This window comes from Cotesia typhae, unplaced genomic scaffold (genome assembly GCF_013202065.1).
Source record: "Cotesia typhae breed Kobodo isofemale line unplaced genomic scaffold, CoteBio_Ctyphae contig_4, whole genome shotgun sequence".
Lineage (NCBI taxonomy): Eukaryota > Metazoa > Arthropoda > Insecta > Hymenoptera > Braconidae > Cotesia > Cotesia typhae.
The window spans coordinates 6,340,628-6,365,609 of NW_027423748.1; the positions used below are offsets into that span (position 1 = coordinate 6,340,628).

At 27.4% G+C, this 24,982-nt stretch overlaps 1 protein-coding gene across 1 annotated transcript in view; it reads left to right on the forward strand.

Moving 5' to 3' along the window:
• The first annotated feature begins 1,056 nt into the window (after nt 1-1,056).
• Nox (NADPH oxidase) overlaps nt 1,057-24,982 on the forward strand; it is a 47,387-nt gene continuing 23,461 nt past the window's right edge. The window contains exons 1-7 of the mRNA XM_074242561.1: nt 1,057-1,181; nt 8,646-8,892; nt 15,981-16,075; nt 16,447-16,558; nt 18,937-19,034; nt 20,863-20,983; nt 21,235-21,385. Of these exons, the coding sequence (XP_074098662.1) occupies nt 8,728-8,892; nt 15,981-16,075; nt 16,447-16,558; nt 18,937-19,034; nt 20,863-20,983; nt 21,235-21,385 (742 nt within the window). The 5' untranslated portion in view covers nt 1,057-1,181; nt 8,646-8,727. The remainder of the gene's footprint in view (nt 1,182-8,645; nt 8,893-15,980; nt 16,076-16,446; nt 16,559-18,936; nt 19,035-20,862; nt 20,984-21,234; nt 21,386-24,982) is intronic.

A 24,982-nucleotide genomic window follows, 5' to 3' on the forward strand; every position in this document is an offset into this window, starting at 1 on the left:
TAAATCAGTATGATCTATGTAGTTTATTTATAACTAGCGGATCCGACAGACGTTGTCCTGTACACACGTCTTAAATTTAAAAATTTTAGCTTATTTGAATCATCTGTTACATTTTCGACTGTTTAGATGAAAATTGTTATTAAAACGTTATTACGATGTTATATTTCGATCAGCACGTAATTGATTTTACCACAATAACTTAAAATTTTCTTGAATCTGATCGCTGCGCCCATTATCGGGTCACACCGAAATTAAAATAAAATATTTTGGAATATTCGATACTCCGATCACAATCCTGTCTGCCGAATCCAATATCAACAACATTTTAGAAATAAAAAATTGATTAAATAAACATTTTCCTGTGGATCTAAACCATTCCCAAATCCACCTGAAGACACACAACAAATTTCATTAAAATTGGTCCAGCCGTTTAGGAGAAGTTCAGCGACAAACCCACGCACAGAAGAAATATATATATACTAACTGTTACTCGCCCGGTCCGATGGGCGCTTTGGAGAATTGCATTTTTATATCTAGACTTGAAATTTAATTAGAGTATTGTTTTGACTTGCACAGATTCCCAATATTCAATGTTCATTGTAACGTTCAATGTGCAATCATTATAAATTATAAAAAGAGTGCTATACTTATAAGTAAAACTAAAAAAATATATATAAAAATATAAATATAAGTTACAAGTATATTTAAATATATAAATGTGTACATAAATAAAAATGAATATGAGTTAATCATATGAAATAAAAGTTTGTTTTCTTACCATGGTAAGTTTCTTTTGATAGCTGGTTACACTCTCTAAGGGATGCAGCGGACTATTGTGTCCGACTTGTCTCTCTCAGCGCCCATAGAAGTCGTAAGCCATTACGTTTATAAAGTCCCGGGACGTTGATATTTTAAAAATATCTTGCCTGTAAAAATAATAAATCTCTTTAATATAAAATGCTTATAATATTTATATTTTTTGTATTATATATATTATGATATTTAAAGTCATCGTAGCCTCAAGTAGAAAAAATTAATTTATTTTTATCACTAAAAAAAAAAATCATGTTCGGTATTAGCGCAATCAATGAGTAGATTCACAAAGGATGATTCAAAATCCCTCGGGGTTGCACGAGTCTCGACTCCTTCATACTTTGGCAGTTTTCAATGGAGGATCGCCAGTAAGTAATAACAAAAGTTTAATTAAATAAATATTTTAAGCTTCTTCCAACCCTTGCTTCAAACTTTTACGCTATTATACTTTTTAGCGGGTTCTGTTGAATTTTGTAAATGTGAGTTTCGAGGTTCTCGAATTAAGGTAACGACTGTCAATAAGTTCAGATCGACCGCTAAAGTTCAGGCCCCTTTTTAGGCTTATTTTCATAAATTCTCTTTTGTGTTCCTGATGATTTTTTATTTTATAACTTTCTGCTGGAGTAATTACGAAGCTATTTTGTTTAAAAAAAAAAAATAGAAACGGAAAACACTTATATATTTGTTTGTATCCATTAAATGTACCCATTAATTCGATATCGACGGGCATTTACATGGTTCCGTTGATGTTGAACTAAATTTGAAAGCCTTTGAACTGCTGAAATTAAATTTGCAAAGTTTTGTACTGTTAATCTGAGCTTGTCGATTCTTAGGCTCGTTTCTAATAAATTTATGGGTAGTTTGTTGGTAAATGATTCTATAAATGTACAGATAATTCATTTGATTACGTATCTGAATAATTTAATTCAATATTATTTGTATTTGAATAAAAATAATGATAATAACGTTAATAACACCTTTATGAATTCAGAATGAAATTAAGCTGCTAATTAATATGTTATTAAATATTTAATACTAAGTATCCACTTACTACAATCCATCCGGTACTTTTTATTCTGATTAATTAAATCCAAATTGTAATTAGATTATTTTCGTTTTATTAATTAAACAACCTTTTTTTTTTTTTTTTTCATTTCGTTTTATGATTATTCAATTTAGAAAATTTTAAATAATTTTCTTTGAAGTAGGTAATATTAACTTTACTTAATAGTACTAATTTTTTTGTAATTCTTCTGGTTGGGCAACGAAAAAGGTTTAAAGAACACCTTGAACAAATTAAGTTTTAAACTTTTTCAACTTTGCTTAAATATACTGCCTTGAATTTAATATAATATATACATATATTGTTGAAATAAAAAGCAGAATTAAGTGAAAAACATAAATTTGATAAATAAATTTTTTTTTTCGGAACAAAAGTGTCGATTCGATAAAAAACAATTATACTATAAAAAAAAAAAAAATAACTAAAACAATGATAAAAATTAAAGAGAATTTATATTGATGTTATGCGGATTTTTATTAAACATTTAAAACATGTCCAATACAAAGGAAAAACAAATTTCACAAAAAAAATGTGATCTCGCTTGTTTTGAATATTTAATTAATACGAAGGTATTCTGCATTACTATTGCACGTAATTTCATGTTTTCATTTATATTCATATTCACAGAACTATCATTATTAATACTAAATTATTATTATTATTTTCAATATTAATTAATAAATATGTGAGTACAAACGAACAAACATTCCAATAAATCGAAAAATTTTAATCATAAATTTTTTAACTTCCAGCTAAAAAAAATTGAAAATTTTAAAAAATTCGGGAAATTATTAGTTTTACCCCTGACTATTTTTACAGTGGTGTTTCATAGTTTTTATACTAATAAGAAATTCACAATTGAAGAAAAAAAATCTTATACCAAGAAACTTGTACCAAAAATCTTATAATAAATTTTTGAGGATTATTGAGTCAAACTTTTCATATTACGAAAAAAATCAACGTTCTATATCTTAAGAAATGTCAATCTGAGTGATTTCATTTGCAAAACCGTCTTAGTAGGAAATTAAATTCTCTAAAAGTTCGCGATTTACTTTTTTTTTCCGTACATTCAGTTATTTATAAAATACCGTCAACAAATTTTTGACATCCATTCTAAAACCAAGTGCGATATTTTAACAGACCTCAACTGTGAACAATGCTTTGATGTCATAAGCAACCTGTAGATTTTAATACACCATAAAACGTGTAAAAAATGACTACAAAAAAGAATAGTTCATTTACGGCGTTAACTATAGAAGACACTTGATGCGGGTTAAAACAACACGCTTCGGTTTTTTCAATGTCCTTGCCGTCATTCATCGTAATTTAAATATTAACCGATTTCTTATAAATTTTTAAGCATAGCACATTGAGTCAATAAAAAAAAAAAAAAAAAAAAAAAAATTGAAGAACTTTTAAGAAGAAATGTAGTAAGTAGCTACGCTTCTCACTGCTAGTATATAAAGGTGCGCATATTGTTTTCTAATAATAGATATTATTCACGATTATTACTTGAATAACATATCAACAAGTCGATTTCATATCATGTGTAAAAAAGGTATCAATAAAAAATTTAATGAGCTAATTAATGAAGTAAAATAAAATTTTTTATCATATAAACTTTCTTCATTAACAAATAACAATTATTTCAAAACAGTAAAATCTGTAAATGAATAATAAATAAGCGAGAAATATACCTATAAGTTATGTATAAAAAAGAAAGTGCCTTAAAATAAAAGTAAAAAGTAAAAACGAAAGAGAAAAATATAATTGTTAGTGTGAAGGAATAATTAAAAAAATCTGGCCCTGATTAATTAATCTCTTTCACGTGATTAAAGAAAATGAGTAAAAAGAGATTTTACGAGAAATCTTGTAAAGTATTACGATTTACGAGTTCGCAATAAAGCAGTTTTCTGTGAAATTGCTATGGGACATCGTTATTACTTGAGAACGCCTCGGTGGTCGAATAAACTTTGTTTTCGTACTGTATACATATCTATATATACATACACATGTATACATATATATATATATATATATATATATATATATATAGAGAAAAAGACGGAGCTCAGATAAGAGAAAGTGAGTAAGAGAAAAAGAGAAAGAGCGCGAAAGGCAAAAGCTGTGAGTTTCGTCTTCATTTTCAAAACTTGGTTAGTTCTCCAGCACTCTCATACTCTTTTACACACTTACCGTCCCACAACTAAGCGGCGAGAAAACGACCGGCCTCTTAAAAACACCGTCACTCTTAACCCGAATATTAATTAACCTGAAAAAATGGAAAATGCCTATCTGGGAAAAAATTATTATTATTTTTTAAATAAATAACAAAAAAAATAAATTAACAACGTTTTTGCGGAGTTTGTTTTATATTTTTCGGGTCTAATATCTCTTGCGGTATTAGCGCCGCTGGGCCATCAAATATATTTTTTATTGCCGCTAGACTATGTGTGAAATTTAATTCTCTTTCTATTTAATATAAAAAAGTATTTTGAAAAATACTTCACCTATTATAAATAATCTACCGTTTAATTTATGCATCGATTTATGCTAAATTTTATTTATTTATTATGTAAAAATTTTCTCTAGTATGTGTTTTAATTTATTATAAAATAAGTTATATTCAGTTTAATTTTAAATTCGTTGGGATATAATTTATTCAAGCGATACAATTAATTTACAAAGTGAAAATTTATTTTTTAAAATTGCATGTCGTATAACACCACAGAATAATGACCGGTGAATTACAATTTGAGATGTTGAAAATACTGGCAATTTTATTGCTGCAAAATGTAAAATGATAAGTTTTATATTAAGGGAATTTTGTAACCAAAGTAATTATACTTAATTCCATGTATTTTTATTTATACTAGAATTACTTGAATATTAATTTTTAATACGTTAAATAATTTTTAAATGATAAAAAAATTTTTAATTGTCAAAAAAAAGCTTATACTAACATAAAAATTTTCTTGATATTTTTTATCCTTCAATTTTATTTATTTAATTACATTCAAATTGAAGAAGTAAAATTCTAAAAGTCAACAACTGTCTTCAATATTTACATTTAAATCTCAAGAGATCAAATTTTACGAAAAATAATTGTAGACCAGAAAAATCAGATTATAAAGAAGAGCTTTTCTTGAGTTTAATGTTCCTGATTTAAGATATTTTTCCTTCGGTTGATAACAATGCTTGATTCTAAAGTAACTAATCTTTATACGGAAAAAAGAAAAATGGAAAAATTACATTATATAATGTAAACGTGGTCCGTCGTAAAGAAAACTGTAATTTTTTATTACTGAAACTGTAATTTTTTCAGTTTTCTTTTTTCCGTGTAATCAGTATAATTGAATTAATTAACAAAGGGCCAAAATCCTAATTTAAAAAAAAAGGGATTGAAATGATTTAAAATGAATTTAAAAAAAATTTGACTTATACAAATTATAAATCTATTTTTTATTTATTTATTTATTTATTTATCAAATTTTTAGATCCTGAAGCCTTAATTCCCTAAGAGCCTTATATATAAATTATTAATGATAATATTCTTAAGAAACTTTTTTTGAATAATAAAACAGCAATTTTTGGAATAATAAAAAATATTATCCATTAAAAAATTATAGTAAACATTAAGAAAAATAATTTATTCCAAAATCAAAATAAAAATAAACGATCCAGATTTGTCGATAGTCGACTATCGACTGCCAAGCAATGATTAAAAATCGGTTGAGCGAGATGAGGCCACGTTTAGTTATCAAAAAGTGAAAGGCATCTTATATATATATATATATATATATATATATATATATATATATATATATATATATATATATATATATATATATCAAGAATCCTTAGATGTATATTCTTCCCCTACCAATAATATCCCAGATCTCCGCTCGTCTTTTATAAACTTGTTCATCTCTCTTTTTTATTTTCCTTTCAGTTCGTCAACGGTTTACCTCTCTTACGTGCACGCGTAAAAAGTACTCGTACCGAGTCAGCCCTCAACCGTATTATATTATATTATATAGTAATATAACAACAAGATATAAATAAATATATACAGGCATTATATAGCCAATCTCGGATCGCTGTCACTCAAACTGTGATTTTCCGACGAAATTCCACCACTCCGTGTAATTTTCGACATTCAAATATTTTTAGTGACGTGAGCATGAAAAGGTGTCTGGTAGTGACGCAATTCTTTCGCGAATTGCGTGATTCGATTTATCCTCGGGAATTCAATGGTCTACAACGCGTTTAATAGTAAACCGAATAGAGTTGTGCCACCCCCGCAGGCTCCCTCGAATAATAAAAAATAAACAACTGAACAAAACAATAATAAAAATAATTGTTGAAGTAGAATTGAAAATAAACTAGAATAGACTTTCGAGGGAAATAAATAACAAACAAAATCTAAATCGACAATAAATAGAGTGTGATAGGTGATCGGTGGAATTTCTTGCGCATCTACTCAACTATATGATGAACGCGTCAATTCATTTATAAAAACTAAAACAAAACTAAATAAAATCCAGTGACACCAGAGTAATTTCTCGTGGAACGAAAAAGGTTTTTTAGATTTAACCTTTTTTAGTGATTCAACTTTCTGGTTTGTTTTATTTGAAATGCTTCCCTTCCGGTATACTTGGGTTTACTTGTGCACCCCTTTCTCCATACCCATGCCCCTTTCCCATCCCACAGTTACCCCGCGTTATTCGTCTATCGTCTGCCCCGATTCATTGGGTACTCTGAGTGTGTTTGCTACCGACTCGACTCACCAAGTTCATCACTCTAGCACTTGAACTTTCAATTTGTCTTAACTCACTTCCCTTTTTTTTTTTTTTTGGCTTTAAACTTTTTACTTTTCAATCACTTTTTTTCTCTCCCTTATTTATTTTAAGAGTAATCGAACAAACCAACAATTAAACCTTTCGATTAATATTTATAGCGTAAATAATTGTAGAAGCTACAATAAACTAAAAAAACTATTTTCAATCACTTTATTTAAAATGTATTAAAACTTATAAAAATTATTATTTACACGATTTACAGTAAGAAATACAAAAAATAACTTTCAAATGTTGTATTAGTAATTTAATTTTTTTATTATCTTGCATAGTTAGTAAACTTTAACTAACTTTGCAAGATAATAAAAAAAAATGATTTTTTTATTAAATGGCTAGGAAATCAGTCTAGAAATAATTAAGTAAGCAAAGCGAGCCTCTGCAATGATGAAAATTTTATTTTCTGTGGTATACTTTGTAAAAAACTACAAAATATCCAAAAATAAGTTCAAAAAATAATTTTGACGGATAAAAGACTAGTAAATTTTGTTTTAAATATATGTGTTTGTGTTATATATATTTTTTTCAATTTTTCAAAGTATATCAAATGTATTTTAATTTTAGAAATATTTATTTATTAGAGTACCCTTGCGAGCCATCACAAAATTGTGCTTTGAGCTAGTTATAATCACAATAGTAACGTTCATGCTTCAAAAATGACATTCCTTTAAAATTAGCTTATATTTCTTTATTGATATTGTTATCTATCAGATAATAAATTAAAAATTTTTTATTATGTAGAGTTGTAAAATAGACTGTAACTTATTTTTTTTAGTTTTATGATCACTGTAGAGATTTCACTTTTGTAACCAAGGGTTTAGGGTATCGTAAATTATAAGATTTAAGTAAGTACGTCGAACATGCTGTTTGCAGATGTTTTGACAGATAGGTAAGATTGTTGTAAGTAAAATTGTGAGAGTGAATTTTAAAAGTATTTTGGAAATGCGTGGGAACTTTAAGTTTAAGTTAGTTTTGCGCATTGTAAAAGTATGATTGAGTGGGATGAGAGGCCCAAGTAGTAGGTAGAGTAATTAAGAAAAAGGACTTGAGAAGACAGTCCTGAAGAACTATTCATTGTAGACAGACCTCTGTATTCATTCCTAATAAACACAACACTTAAATTACCTGACCTGTGATATCCTTTTTAGATATTAACAACATCAATATCCTATCCAGTATTTCCGATACTACAATTATCTTCTGTAAAATTTAATCTCTTACGCCACTCCGCGCTGCGACGTACCATTTGAAAGCCAAGAGAATAAATTCTTAAAACAAAAAAATTTTCTTAGATCAAAAACAATTTCTTACCTCACGAATTTATTCTCTTGATTCAAGAGAATCATTTTTTTCAAAACGGTGTTCAAAATTTTGGCTCGTGAGTCAAGCAAATTTTTTTATAAGTGTACCTTCGTTTTAGTTTATATAAGTAAGCATAAACGAGGGATGATTGAAGGTTTAACTGATTGCATTATTATGAGAGTAATTTTTTTATGTTGAAGTATAATTTAACCATCTTCAGACAAAAATCTTATGTCGGGTAGACTTATCGGATAATTATTATTATGAAGTTTAAATAAAAAAAAAAGACTAAGCGGATGTAGCAAGAAATTTTCTTACTTATGACGTTATTCGTTCCAATGATAAAAAAATGATTTGTCAAATGTCTTTTAAAGTAAGAAGTCAATTGTCATTACGTCAATCCCTTGAAAAATTGTAGAACATTCAATTCTTCTTATAGCCTCTTAAGAGACTATTAAATTTCAATAAAAAATTAAAAAATATAATAATAATTTAAAAAAATAACAAGAATAATAAAATGTCAGTCACAATCGCAATAACAGTGTCTAAATTAACTAATGTAAGTTACTATCACCGCATGTATACTCAATTTAGTCCTCGACGTGTTACAGGGTGAGTTTTAGTGAACAAGAGAACTTAGTAAGAGAGTAGAGAGTTGGAGTAAAGAGACGTTTACCTGAGGGAGACTTTACGATGCCAAGTTACGAGATCCGTGCAGAGTGCATGAGCTCAATGGAGGAGGAGTGTTTGATTGAGAGACGAAGAAGCACCACCCTAAAGGAGTGCTTGGAGCTCTTGAAACTCGAGGGATCGCCTAAGTACAGTCGGGAGTCTTTCAGGAAGCTCTTTCAAGATGAGGTAATTTATTATTTATTCATCCCAGATTATTATCACATCAGTACCTCCGTTAACCAAATTAAAAAAGTATCCGACTAGCTCCCAGTTTTTTTTACTGCCCCTAAAAAATAAACCGCTGCAACTGATACCAATGCTACAACCCGTAAAGAATTTAATATCTCATACTAAAATATATAAAATATATCCTCTTATATTAATCAAATCTAACAAAAGGTTTTTTTTTTTTTTTTTAAAGATATCGGTTAACTAAATCTACAAACTACACTTTACGGTAGAACTCATTTATTTGAACGCTGTGGAATTAATTTTAATCTAAATATAATCGAAGAAGTATCAATCATGATATATTTTAGTTAAACAAAAATATTGTTTAATTCAACTTTTATATTTTCGCAAAAGAATTATTTTTAAAAAAGAAACAATTAAATTCATTTTTATGGCATAAATATTCAATTTTTTTATACAAAAGTTCACGCCCAGAATTTTTAATAAAAATGTCATGTCAACTTTATCTGAAAAATTTTTATTTCTCTTTGATTGTTACTTTGTCACCAGAAAATTAAATCAATTTATGTTCCTGTGTGAATGCTGCATCATGTAGGTAGTAATTTACGAAAGCGTTCAGAAAATTTCAGCTCTTATCAGTTAAATTTTCTGTCAAACAAAAGAAGCGATGAATAAGGGGAGTGTGGTAGCAAAATAAGAGTACTTGAGAAAATGCTCAGTTCTCGGGGACCCAAATATAATAAATCATTATTTTATTGTATTTAGAGTAAATAGAACATTTTAGAATTTACCTTACAATGTTTGAGGTTCAAATACATTTTTATCGCTGCATAATGAATTTGTGATAATATGACATATTATTATCACAATAAAAATTATTTGATAAAGCAAAAAGTTTTTTTGTAGTCGAAGCTACTTTAACCTTCAAGATTATTTTCTGAAATTAAATTAACTTTTTTTTTTAGTATACTTATTTTTAATCGGTGACAGATAAAAGCGTTTTTGAGATGAATTGGAGCAGTTTTAAAACACCGAATCATTCTACACCGATAAAAAAGTTAACTTGGCTCAATTGAAAAATCTTTTAGAAAGAAAAGAATTTTGAAGAAACTGATTATCTTTAGCCAAGCAAAAACTTATTTTTGAACAAAAAAAATTGTCTTGAATCAAGAACTTTTTTTTCTTCATCCAAGATTATTTCTTTTAAATTCTTTTTTAGTTCAAAAAAAATTTTTTGTGTCAAGCTAACTTCTTAATCAGTATAAATAATTCTGGATAAGTTAGTAAAAAATTATTTCTTTAATGGAAAATTATAAGTACTTGAGATCTCATGAATTTTTAAAAGTTCAAGATTGAGATCAAATTTATATCTAATCATGTAAATAAAATGTTGCAAAAAAATATTTTTTTATTTTTTAAAAAGATTATTTATTTTGAGAATTTTCGAGTTTAGAAATGTAATTAAATCTATCTTTAAAGTTTAAAAAAGCTTTTTGGAAAAAAAATTTTTAACTAACTTTTTAAGATACCCCATGCTGCCTCTTCTACTCTATTTTGCCCCTACCCCTGATGTTTTTATAAAGCGAAACATTTCATTTAAATTCAGTAGTAAATAAACAATGATAATTTAATTGGACAATTTGTTTACTTTTCTACTCGGGGAGTTTTTAACTCGTTATCTGGTAAAAATCAACCTCATTTAATTTATTTTATTCAACCTATCGAGTAATTCGTGTTCCTGGTTGAAAATGTCACAACAATCGAGTAAAAACTTCGATTGTTCACAATCTAATACTATTTGAACATTAATGTCAATGGCGTCAATTAATTACAGGAAATAAATGATACGGGAATTAATCAACAACCAACAGTTTTTAGGTTCTTTTAAAAAAAAAAATCCCCGATTTGTTAAATAAATAAAAAAAATTGTCAGGTGTAATTTTTGTTCCTACTATCACAGAAAATAATTGTTTCTTCGAAAGAAAAAATGTTTGAATTATATTAATGGAAAATAAAAATTTCAATTAATAGTGTTTAATTTTTTTCAATAATTAACTAAATATTTCAAATCAACGCGAAAAAAAAATTAATTCCAATAATAATAAATTGAATAATCAACAACAAATAATTTTTTTGAAATCTAAAACTAAAACCCAATTTGATCAATAAAGATCATTTCTTCCCTGCACGAATCATCAACAAAGTTTCCAAAATAACCATAACCCAAAAGCATAAAAATTCAATAAAAAATCTAATCCAAAATTCGCGGGAGATTTAAACGGAAATCAACAGCAAGCAGGGCGCAGCTGTAAAATATTATTACACTGTAAGTTTTTATATTTCTAAAATCTCCTTCTCGTAACATGATTGTACTCTCTTACATTACAAAGGCACGTCCGAGAGATAACGAAGGTAGTTCGAGCTCCAACAGGAAGAAGAGAGTTTGCCGTAAGGGGAAGGCAATTGGTGGGAACCCCCGGGCAATCGTCGAGGTCTCGTTAAATAATAATCGATAGATCGTGCTTGCAAACCCATTCTCTCTTATTTAACAAAGTTACTTACAACTAGCTAGCTAACTTACATCCTTCTTTTTTACTCCTTCGTCAAAAGTGATACCTCGAGCAAGAACGATAGCAGTAGTAGTAGTACCAGTAGTAATAATAATAATAATAATAATAATAAGAGCAAAACTGAGTTTAATATATAAAACGCAACGGCGTGTGGATTACGTGATCGGTAATGGGTTTACTCCAAGCTATGCCAGAAACTAGACAACAATCTATATGCACAGATATTATATTATACATATACATATATGTTTTAGTTGATACATTCATGTAGACATAGGTACACACATGTCGTACGTCGTATGTAGTATATAGTATGTAGTATGAATTTGGATTATATATTAGTGTAGATAGATCGACATATCTTGAGGCGAATCGAGAAGTCGATCTATTCAGGATTGAGGGCTGTGTTTGATCAAGGCGCTCGATCGCTTAAGGCTTGAGACCTTGACGCCTCGAGCGCCTCATCACATTGCGAGAAATCTTATATCATTGCAAATATATTACATACATACTATTACTGTACCTACTACACACTACACCTGTATGCCCACACGTAAACATTAATTATACATTTGCTGATGGGTTAGTCTGTCAGTCATGGCTGACATTCGAGCGAAATTGGCTCAAGTTTAAATTAAACACTAAAGTATTGTGTGTAAATATGTATGTGTATCTTGCTTTAGTTTTTTTATTTATTTTCGTTTAAAAAAAAAAAAAAAATATAATAATAAATTGAGATTGTCTGTGATCCGGTGAATTGTTGGCCTTTTTTCGGCATTCATGCGTTCACACGTATTATTATTAAAGTGGCTCATTAACTCAGTTTTAATATTTTATTATGGAGAACAAAAAGCAACCAAGACGTAGCTGTAGCATACGAGCGAAAGTTGTATTCAGGATAATCGGATGATAATTGCCGGCGGTACTCGAGCCGTCATCACGATTACGAGGTTTGCTCGAGTTTCGTTCAAGAATGGGATCAAATAACACACGCTAGCTATACTGGTACTGGTACTGGTACTATATACTTGGTAACTAGTATAAGTAAACAGCGGTTTGTGTGTATCGGTTTAAACCGTCTGGTGTGTTGGCAAATCTACTTGTGGTTCGACATTTGAGAAAGGGCGACAACCAAACGCAGAGATTGGCTTACCGATTTGACCATGGTATTGACCCATTTTGCAATTCATCGTCTAAATAAACGATTCGCTAAAATTAAACGGTTCCATTGTTATTGTTATTATTATTATCATTATTGTATAATTATTAATATTGTTATTTTATTTTAATTATATTACGAAATTATTTTACTGACGCACGCAAAATCAATACCGAAGCGGTAACTTTATTATGAATAATATTTAACTGTTTTTTTTTTCTTTTGTTTCTTGCGGCTAAAAAAATTGGGTCGAACAATAAATAAACGAAGGAGTCTCAATAAAAAAAGAATGATTGTTTGTAATGGGTAATTGGTATTTACATTTATTCAATAATGGAATGGGGCTTCGGTGTTGATTATTTCTTCACTATTGACGTTTATTGCGAGTAATAAAAATTATTTTATGTAATTATTGATTTAGTATACTATCATTTTTATGGTCTTTAATTTTACGGCGATAAATTATTTTGTTGTGAGAGTTAACAAGTTAATTTTGAGTTGTTATTGCAATCAAATTGTTGTTTTATTGATACAACATAATTATCGTCATATTTTGTCCGAGCGCTAAGTGAGTTATTATCGGCAAAATATTGTATATCGATCTTAAAATATCATCACTGAATTTGCATACTCTGAATAAAATTTTTTTTTTCCAATTTTATGTCTTAGTAAACAAAAAATTTTTTTTTATTCTGCTAGTTTTTTTTCAAATACTTTCGAGGGATATTTTTTAGTACAACAGAGAATATTTGGGAAGAGAGCTTCACATGCTTTAATTAAGAAGTAAACCTGAAAATCGCGAATTTTTTTTTTTTTTCAGTACATGAAGTAATAAATTTTATCAAATCGAGCAGATTTTAATTGTTAGAATTATAATCGCCTGAAAAATTTAACTTTGCCGACTAAAGTTCAATAATTGTTGGATCGAACTTAATTATCGACTGAAAAAAAGGAAATTTCAAATCAAGAATATCCTAGCCAAGAAAATAAGGTTTTTAAGTAAAACTAATAAATTTTTTTGATGAATGTTTCTTTACATCAAGTTGATTTAATTTTCAGCTCAGGATAAAAATAAACATTACTTTCGAAAGATAATTCAAGTTGCGTTTTTAAGGGATTGAGTTTACGATTATTAGATAAATAAACAAATATGCTGAAAAATTTAAATTCCACGGTAGTCTTGTGTGAAAACATTTCACACCCACTCACTAAATCAAATCAAATATTTGTCCCCAGTATTTATTTTTCAACCTGTTATTTATTAATATTTATCCTTCGTGGTGGAGTAATTTCTGGAAAATAAATAAATATTGAAATTTAATAGTTTATGGACGCCCAAAATAAATATTTTTCAAAGTTAAGCATGGCGAAAACAATACGCAGTATTTTACTGACCGTGTTGACAAAATTCAAATTGAGTTGACAATTAAATGATACCTTTTTAAAGTAAAAATAATTTAATAAGGCCTCTCAAAAAGTCGTTACTATCAGTACAACAGCTTCCGTTATTATTAAATTATTTGATCTGAACTATTCTTATTCGAAACGTTAATTAACTCTTGTTCAGCGTCTGGACATTTTAAACAGAACAAATGTAGTTGAATTAGGTTCTCTTGTTGTAGTTAAATCAACTTGACATTTTATTAAGACTAATAAAATTAGTGTTATCTTCCTGTATCTTCTATGATTTATAAGATTTTGTTACTCTATATAGTTGTATCCAAATTTTATGAATTTTTTTACCATGCATAATAAAAATTGAAGTAGTTGGGGAACGAAGTGAGCTTTATCTATTTTCAGCCAGAATTAGGTATTCTTTAAAATGGATGAAAATTTTATCTGAATAATAATTTTTGTAATCATTTTGCCGAAAATAAAAAAAAATTTACAATTTAGGAAATGTCCAACTTTAATCTCGAATCATTTTAAGAAATTAAATTTATCGAAAAGTAACATAGTAGACATTGTTGCAGGTAAGCTGCTTGAAAGATATAGAAAATAAAATTTCAAAACTCAAAAACATTTTTTTTCCATTTTAGTTATGTAAGGAAAATGATAAATTTTGACTTGCAAACTCTAAATGACAAAATCAAAGGCTCCAATTTTGACAGAGTCTTTACTTTGACATTTTCTGGCGGTTTCAAATTCATTAAACAAAAACAATTTGGTAATCAATATAATTAAACAAACATAAGACCGACTACAATTGATAGATATTATCAAAATGAACAAACAAAAAAGCATGTTAATAAAAAGTTGAATAATATTCTTCTAGAGTAAATCAAATTTGTTTTCACTTCTCTTTTAAATTATTCATTATAATAATCAAATATGATTTCTATCTATTGAATAGTTATCACAAATAATATTATAAATTCCCAGAAGTGAATTATTCATCCGTAACAAATATAAAGAGCAAAAATAACGTTTAGTTATTTGAAACTAAAATATTGATTCTCGATTATTAGCACTGAAAAAATTCAGATCCATTGAACTAATTTTTCTTTCAGGTAGAACGCTATCACAATAATTTACAATCACTTTACCCTTCTTAGTTCATTGACAATAATTATCGATTTTTCCAGATTTTTCCAGAAATACGATCCTGAGAATCTAAAAAACACTCGAATATGTCACAACAAATGCCTTCAAACTAATAACGATAATACAGATAATATAATGAAATCGAACAAAATAAATCACAACACTTGAGCATAAAAATGGTATTTTTAGTTGAGTAAAAACATCGTTAATTCGTCGATTTAAATAAGGTTTTATTCAAACGTTTACCCGTGAACAAACAAGATAGAGTTGTATTAATAAATGTCACGTATTCGTTAATCATCAAGCACGCGAGGGATCTTATAAAGTGCCGGAAACAAATGAAAAAAAAGAAAGATATTTCGTGAATGATTTAGTAAGGTGAAATGTCTTAACTGGAATGTGCCGTAAGTTTTTCCAACAATCTGTGTGTGTAAGTCGTAAATCGTGGTTGCATAGTATTTTATACTTTAAATAGTATTATGTATAGCACTGGCAAAGTATAGCAAGTGTGTAGTAGCTCCGAGAGAGACACAAGTATCAGTTTCTCCGGCAAAGTAGTAGTGCAGTAGTACAACTCGGTGTACAAGTGCACGTAGTACCGTTCTACAAGACACCGTCAGTAGTTTCATGTATAATACTGATACGTAAATGTCCATGTATACATATATATCTATATATCTATATATGAACGGTACAGAAAATCTAGACATCTAGAGTAGCGATGATTCACAATTCAAAGCCAACTGTTACTGGTACCTAGTAGTGGTTGTAGCAGTAGTAGTAGGATACTACAGTCTATGAACTTTCAGGTACTCTTGGGGAAATTGTTTATACTCTTTGATCAAGACAGAGACGAGCTTCTCAAACAAGAAGACTGGATTGAGTTCCTCAAAGCCCGACTGACGTAAGTGAATTTTATTTTACTTTTTATTTATCATTCAAATAAAGGTTCTATACATATAAATGCATATATATGTATATTGAATAGATAGGATAGAATAGAGCATAGAGTATTCGGCGGGCTAGGTCAAATGCAGTTATTTTCCTATTTTATTTTTCTACTATATCTTTTCTAGCTTGCTGTCCATTTTGCCAAGTGTGCAGATCTATCGTCGTCACGTACATTCGCGCGACTGTCACGTCAAAATTCCATCCCCGTCTCTCATCCTAGTTTCATTTTATTTTATATTTATATTATATTATGGGTATATGTATAGATATATATTCCATTTTTTTTTATTTTGTTTTTTGTTATTTTCTCGGTTCACTCGCCAGAAGTGACAAACAAGCGGACTTCATTGATCAAATTGAAAGTGTCGCTTATGTATTGTGCGGTGATGGGCCCATTGATTTGATCGCCTTCAACAAAATATTCCACGCTAAAGGGGTAAATTATTCTCTTTTTTTTTTTTAGCTATTTTAATATCGATAATAATAATAATAATAAATTTTAACGATTTTTTGTTTTACTGTACTTTTTACTAATATTTAATGTTTGATCGTTTTTGTATTCAGAATTATTTATTGATGTTTTATTGATAAATAGTTTTCTTTGAACGAAACTATTTTCACAAATAATTTTCATTATTAAATCTTGGCACAAAAAATATAATATTGGTTCAACATATGAATGAGATTAATAATATTTATTAAAATGATTGATAGCTATTTAATTAAATTTTTTTGAAGTTTGCCTTTCAACTCTGACATATCTTTACTTTAAAATTTAAATCTCAGTTTGGTTTGTTTTTTTTTTTTTTAAGGGGATTTTGTTATACTTACAGAATCTCTTATAAATAATTTATTTTTCCGCTACATGAGCCTTTGTCGTGTAATGTTTTTCTCAGTGTATAATGGTAATAATATTTTTTAAATAAATGTGGAAAAAATTAGATTCTTTTGAAAATGAGAACCTTTTTATTCAGGATATTCTTCGTTTTGCTTCATTCTACGTGTATGTATAAAAAAATACATAATAATGAGTATGAATATTTGAGAAATCTTTAAAATCAAGCGTTTAATGATTATTCCCGTTTTCAAATCTTTAAAAATTTTATTTTTGTTCTATTTATAGTGTGTTGCTCTACTTAAACAATAACTTAAATTTTTTTTTATTATTATTTATATATTTTACTGTATACACTGATTTCTTTTATTGGCGCTGAAAGGAAATACCTGCTCAACAACAATATTATTATCATTAATTTTTATGATTATTACTTACTATTCTGTAAAATGTAATACAAAGAAATGTAGCGAAAATTCAAACAACAAATAATTATTGTACTGTGTAAAAGAATAACCTTGATGAAATAAATAATCGTAAAATATTAAGATTGAAGGTAGAGTTTTTGTATGAAAATAAAAAAAAAGTAATGAGATGATAAAGAACGAATTCTTTTTTAAAATAATTATGGAAAAATTTATCAATATTACAGAAGCGAATTTCGATAGATATTACGATGATACTAAAAAACAAAAAATATTACTGATATTTTTATTAATTTCCTTGTTTATATTTTATTTTTTTTCTTAACAAAATTCAGAAATATTAATCACAAGCTAAAAAATACATGTAATTTTTTTTATTTATTCTGTACGACGGAAATATTGGTTGTATAAAAAATTTTTTAAATGAAAATTGTTCAAAATTTAATTTTATCAAAAAAACGTCTATTTTTTTTTTTTTTTTTTTTTAAGACTAACAAAAATTCTGCAATTTCAAAATTAAGATTTTTCTATTAAATTTTCTACAACTTCTTTATTTTTATTTATTTATTTATTTAAACAAAGCCAATAACTTAAGCTATTAACAGGGTTAATAGTTACAGTAGTTAGTATATAAAAAATTTATAATGTATAACAAGATGATAGATAGATAGTACAGTAATTTAATAAATAGATTGCTAAATGAGTCGATAATTGATGTGTTAGCAATTGTAAGCCAAAAAAATAATAATAATTGATAAAAATAAAAAAGAAAAAAAATAATTACAGTAACTTCTTAATAAAAACTTTTTTTACAAGTCTAATATTTTTGGCAAAAATTTTGTACCTAATAATGACACGAAAATCCAATTATATACATAAATGTAAATATTTAATTTAGTGTAAGTTCGTCTACTTAATTTCCTCTCTTAACTGTATACAGAACCCTATTTCTTATTCCGATCGATAACTTATTACTCATTACACCCATACTATTTACCTACACTATACGTAAAATATGTAGATATAATATTATATGCATATTGAAATACATACATACATGATTACATAATAGACTATTCAGGTGTAGTTAACACATGTGTTTTTGATGTATATCGATCTACAAGTAAAATTACATGCATTGCCTAATTCTGCAATATTCGTAACACCTATATTTATTGTTACTGTACTCGATAAATATTATGCTGCACTATTCAAAATTCATCAAGAAAAAAAATTATTTATGCATGATAATAGTTAATCCGTCATTTTTTAGAGTAAATTAATAAGATCAATAATAATTAGTGTAACGCTGCTAGACTAATTTTTTTTGTAATTCATAAATAATGAGTACTTATCTCAAAATTTAATTTTAATTTTCATTTCAGACAGTGAACATTAAATTATGCATGAACTTTTAAATATTATATAATAACATACCAATTATTTTGTTTAATTTTTTGTTATAATTTTGTAACATGTCATGTTACTAATATGACAAATTAAGCATTAATATTTTATGTTAATTGTAATTTTTTTCCATGTTTTTTTTTTTAGATAGTTGACAAGTTATTCCGTCTTATTAAACAAGATAATACGGGATACATTTTACCTGGACAGATTATGGATTTTCTCTGCGAAATAAGTAACCCGAGGTAATGTTAAATATCAATAATTAATTTAGTTCATCTACCTCTCAATTAATTAAGATTAGCTAAGAAATAATAGCACCAGTAAAGATTAAAAAAATTGGTTTGTACATTTGACTAGACCCATCTAGAGTAATGTATATATCAATGCGCTTAATCCAAATTGGAGGTTGATTCAAACCGTACATCCCTAAAATTTAGAATAAATTTCAAAATAACGAAAAAAATGACTAAAACTCGCGGAAAAAAATCCTAGAAGAGCCCAGTCAAATGTACAAACCACTTTTTTTAATATCTATCGGAGTAATTAGTCAAATATATTTTAGATATAAAATATCGAATAATATAATAGCGAAATTGGAATCGAAGTAGATTGCACGAAAGTACATTATTTACGAACTATCGATTAAATACGTATCATACTGCAGATGTTGTTATTTTTAGAGTAATAATAAAGGCATTACTTACTAAAGATAAAAATAAGAAGCTTACCACTTATCATGTCCGTCAACATCATTATTCATTTATAATTTTATGGTACTTTCAGAAGATTTCAAGTTAGATCAGTGCATAATTATATTTGAAAGCAGCATTAAATTTCAAGTAAATTTTACATTTCAATTATTATTAACCGTAGTTAATTTTTAACTATGTTGCGATATTTCTAGATTTAAATCACAATGTTTGAATAATTTATTTTTCTTAAGTAGTATCCGGTTGACTTTCTGTTCAGAATTTTATGAAATTCGACACATTAGTAAATTATAGTAAAATAATAAACCTATTAAATTACTGAAAAGCTCAAGAAAACCAGTAAAAAATATTGAGCTTTTAAAGTTATAGGATAAGACATTAACAAGTTTTATAAGAAATAGCAGTTTTTATTTTATTTTACAAAAAGTGACGTTTAGATTTCAATAAAAATTTAGGCGATAAAGTGAAATGAGATATTGAATACTTTGCGTAATTAAAAGTCCAAATTCAGAGACAGTAATTATTAATAAAAAATTTTAAAATGTTTTATAAAATTTCCATCGAAGTTTTACAAAAAATGTTTTGGATACTGATAGGCAAAACATTTAGCTAAAATTTAAAATAGGAATTTTGTATTAACAAAAAAATTACAATACTTTTTTGTACCTGGGTCAAAAAATTTAATCTGTTTTATGATAAATGAAAATTTTTAATATTTTTCATTCAATTTAATTTTATCATGTGTATCTATTTTATATATGAATTTAATCTGTTTTAGCCCGTACTATTCCTAATTCAGACCATATTTAATGTTATAATAAAATTGTTTTCTATTGTTTCAAGATCATTTTGCTCAAAATCAGATTAAATTTTTCAACCCGGGCAGGTTTTTTTACACGTCTAGTCAAATTAATTTATTACTCGTGTAGAATTATAATTTTGGATTGATATACATTGTTTTGTAATTTAACCCTCACTTTGTCTTGTAAAATGATTGTAATTTCAGAAAAAATTTTAATAGTATAAGAAAAATTAAAATTTCCTCTTAATTCAGAGCAAAATATAAAAGATTGTTAAAAAATTGATATATTTTTGTAATTTATAATCATGAGATTATTTTTTGTTTGTGAGCGCTATTTTCCTAGGACCACAATATGCCAAAGCATTATAAGTGCTCTAGAAAGTAAATCTTACCGAGAAGCTTTTCCTGATAGAAAAAAAGAAAATCCTTAACTGTGAATACTGTAAAGGAAAAAAGTGATAAAGGATAAATGTGTGTGTTGGGTAGTAACTGTGAAAAATGATAAATTGAATCTTGATTGTTGTTAAATGTTAACCAAAAATGTTCATTTGTCAAAAGATCACCGGCGGGCTTCGATAAAAGCAATCTAGAATGGCTGGAGAAGATCTTCAAACAGACAGTTGGAAACGAACGAGAAATACGTCGTGAGGAATTCAAGAAAATCGTTATATCGAAGAACGTGAGGCAGTAAATTTTCTCTTATCTTAAAACTCGTGCTTTTGCCCTTGTGTACCCCTTATCCCTCAGTTACTGAGAACACAGATATCTATACAGATATACGTATAGATGTACATTTGTGTACCTGTATAAGTATATATAATATATAGGTATACAAATACTTATGTATTTATCGTGTGCCCCTTCACCCTTCATCGTTCAGGAAAACAACAATCTTGAATAAAGCCAAGCACATTTTTATCCGCGTTACAGCCTTTCTTCACCGAGAGAGTATTCCAGATATTCGACAAGGACAACTCGGGTACAATATCTCTTCAGGAGTTTCTTGACGCTATGCATCAATTTGCTGGTAAAACTCCGGACGACAAGATTCGATTTCTCTTCAAGGTCTACGATATCGACGGTATATATTTACACTATCCAATTTTACTTTATTCATACATTTACTTTTATTTATCAAATAAATCTTTATAAATAAATAAATAGATAGATAGGTAGATAGATAGCCGAATCTTTTATCAATACCCAGCGCAACTCCAACAAAATACAATCGTTTGGAAAATTTGAATAAGCCAAACTTTTTTTGACAATAACCATAAACATAACAATAGCTATTGTAATTTTCATTTATATTGGAACAATATTTCTTGTACAAAAGCTCACTATCTATGTTCTTAAGAAATTCGAGCGTAGCTTATGGAGAAAAGAAAAACTTCCCGATTCAAGAAAGATGTCCTCTTTAAAATTTTTACTCTTGCTTTGTGATATTCGAGGAATTTACTCTTGAACTAAGAAAATAAAACGCTTTTAGATAAAGATCTTTGATCAAAAAAATTTTTTTTTTAATGAGATAATAAAAAAGATCTCTTTTAAAAGTTTTTTTTTTTTGCATTAACATTGATTGATTCAAGATATTTTAAACAAAAATTTAATTGTTTTTAATGAATATAATACGATTATACGAATATACTTTTGATCAAAGATATTCAAGATAAGAAATTATTATGTCAAGACAAACGGTTCACTCAAAAATAATTCTCTTGGACTAAGAATATTTCTGAAGTGAGGAAATTAAATTTTATATTGAAAATATAAATGGGATCTAAAGATAATTTTATCATTCTAATCTTAGAGTTAAAATTTTTTTTTTTTTTAATTGTCAATTCCAGTTAGCTGGATATAACTTTAATATAAAAAATAACTCTGAATCAATAATCCCTTGTATCTTGAAACTCCAGCGGTCAAATTGACAGAAATTCAATACTCTGAATTGGTGTAAATGTTTTAGCATGTCATCATAGCGCCAATTTGGTTATTGAAACTCGAAACTATAATTGCTCGAAAATTATTTTCATTTTTTTTGATCAAAACAAAAATTTTTTAATCAACTTGAGCGCTTTATCATACGAAAAATGATCTAATTTTAATAATAACTACACGAAAATTCAAAAATCATTCATCTAATTATAAGTGAAAATATTTAAATTCAAATTTTTATATTTAAATACGTACGAGATTGCGTCAGAGTAAACTCAATATGGTATTTTCAAAAAAAATTTAACTATCAATTTTCACGTGTAATTAAAAAGAACTCAATAAATCTGAAATTTATCCATTTAAAAAATATTTTTTTCTTGTTTTTGAAATCAATGCTATGGAATGAAGTATTTTCAAATTTAAACCTCAAACAGTTGAATTCAGTGAAAATAGGTGGTATAAAAAAAGTATTGCTTTTATACAAATTCCTGGTGTTGATTCCACCAGAGAAAATCTGTTATATTATTCCTTCTGTATTTACATGAAAATAAACGTTTAGTTTACATCAGTTGATTTATTTATTCATCTCTAGTGAGAAAAGATGTATAAAAAATGTGAGTTTCAGTTTTTGAATTGATTTTAAATTAATTTAAGCTACAAAAGATTATACTACATCGACAAAGAAAATCCTTAATTCGATTTTTTAGCAAAATTAATTTTTTCTGAAATAATTACTTTGATTGTGCACAAACATAACATTTACCATATTGAATGATGGCCTTGGTAATCCATTTGTAAATAATTACCATGACCTTTAGAGAAGGAAACTACTTCAGCTATGAAGTCAAACTAGAAGATAAATATTTGGTTTGAAATGTATGTACACAGTAGAAATTTATTTAACCACGTAATTTTACAAGTAAACGACTTTGGGGAAAGTATATTATTATTTTATCCGTTAAAAAAGAATTTAGGGATAAAAATACCTTTCGCTATATTTTTCCAATTTAAAGAAAAAAAAAATTTTTTTTTATTCGTAAATTTATGAAACTACAAATGAGTATAAGTTACGATTTTACTGGCAAGATGTTGCTTTAAAAGTCTCAAGGGCTAAACCTCTTTATACCCGTCCATTTCTTTCTCGTGACTGATCTGCGCCATTCAATGGTTTAACAATACTGGTATAATAAATAGCTTCTCGTACTACTTACGTTACTTTTATTTATTTTCAATTGCTCTATAAATAAAATCCTTTACAACTTAATTTACGCTTGAATTATTCAAATGCTAAATTTACAAATTAAAACACCTGTAATATTGACAAATAGCTTCTGATATAAGTACTTGTAAGTAGCTTATAGTTTGGTTTGAAATTCAGCAGTTATTTTCTATCAATGCATTCATTTTCATAAGTTACTTTGAATAATATATATTTATTTAAAACATTACTGATTTATTAAATGTCTATATTAACTTTGGAGAGAAAAGTGTAAATATTACGAAGCGTAAACATGTGTTTTCGTTCTCCAGAAAAATTTAAATAAGAGTCTTTGACCAAACTTTACTTTTTAAAATTAATTGATCAATAACAAGCAAAGGAAAAATCGTTTGCCAAAAAAATCGATCCAAGCGGATTTGAAAAATTGAAAACATTTTTTTAAAGCAAGCAATTGATAAAAACAGTAACTTTATGAAATTCTTACAAATTTTAAGCTATTGATAAAATCGATTAAATAAGAAAAGATCGGAACTAATTCCTAACTATATAGTAGTAAAAAAATTGCGGAATTTCTCCGGTGATTCTGCCGGAGATTGTGAGAAATTTATTTTTTGACACAAATACGAATTTCTGGTAGAAAATCATTTAAAATTATTTTAATAAATAATTGTAATAGAAAATTAAATTAATATGTAACATTTTAAGCTCAAAATAAAAAATTTTTTTTCGTCCAGAGTTTTAGCCGGTTTTAATGTAGAATTATTAATTTTATACATGGATTCGCGAAATTATGGTACAGTAATTAATTTATTACGAACTTCTTGAGGTTTCTCAGGGAAATCCGGTGAAATCTCGAAGGAAACTCTGTAAAACTCCTTTAGAATTTTGCGAAATTAAGAAACAGAAAAAATTTTTATTAAATTTAGAATGTGATTTCATCCAGTATTCTTCTGCAATTCATATTAGTGCAATTCCTTTAAGGTTTTCGGGGTAACCATCGGAGGAAATCCGCTACTTTTTTACATGAGATAATGATAGTTATAGCTTACCGTGAGATAAGCCCGAAATCTAGTAGACTAATTTGATGAATGACCAAAAACCTTCTAACAGTTGACTGTGGTTGAGCAATAATTGAAAAACTTGAAAATAAAACCGCTTAATTTCCAATTTTTCTCAGTTTTTCCACAATACTCACAAAATACATTAGAACCTCATAAAATTTCATTCAAACAACTTTGGCGCGCTCTTTTATTTAAACAAACGGACGGATAAAAAATTTTTTTTGACAATATTTGTAGAAAATTTTATATGCTACAATTTTTATTTGAGTTATTGTGAAAAAATTTTTTTTCGTTCTTAACTATTGCTAAACGAGAGTCAACTTTTGAACGAAGTATTCTTCTGGTCATCGGAAGTATCTCAAACACGATTCCATACCAAATTCCATGCTTACCTAATAGTTAGAAATTAGTTCGAATCTCAGACCTAGTTATTCGTCTGGTCAATGAAGTGAAGTTTATTGTC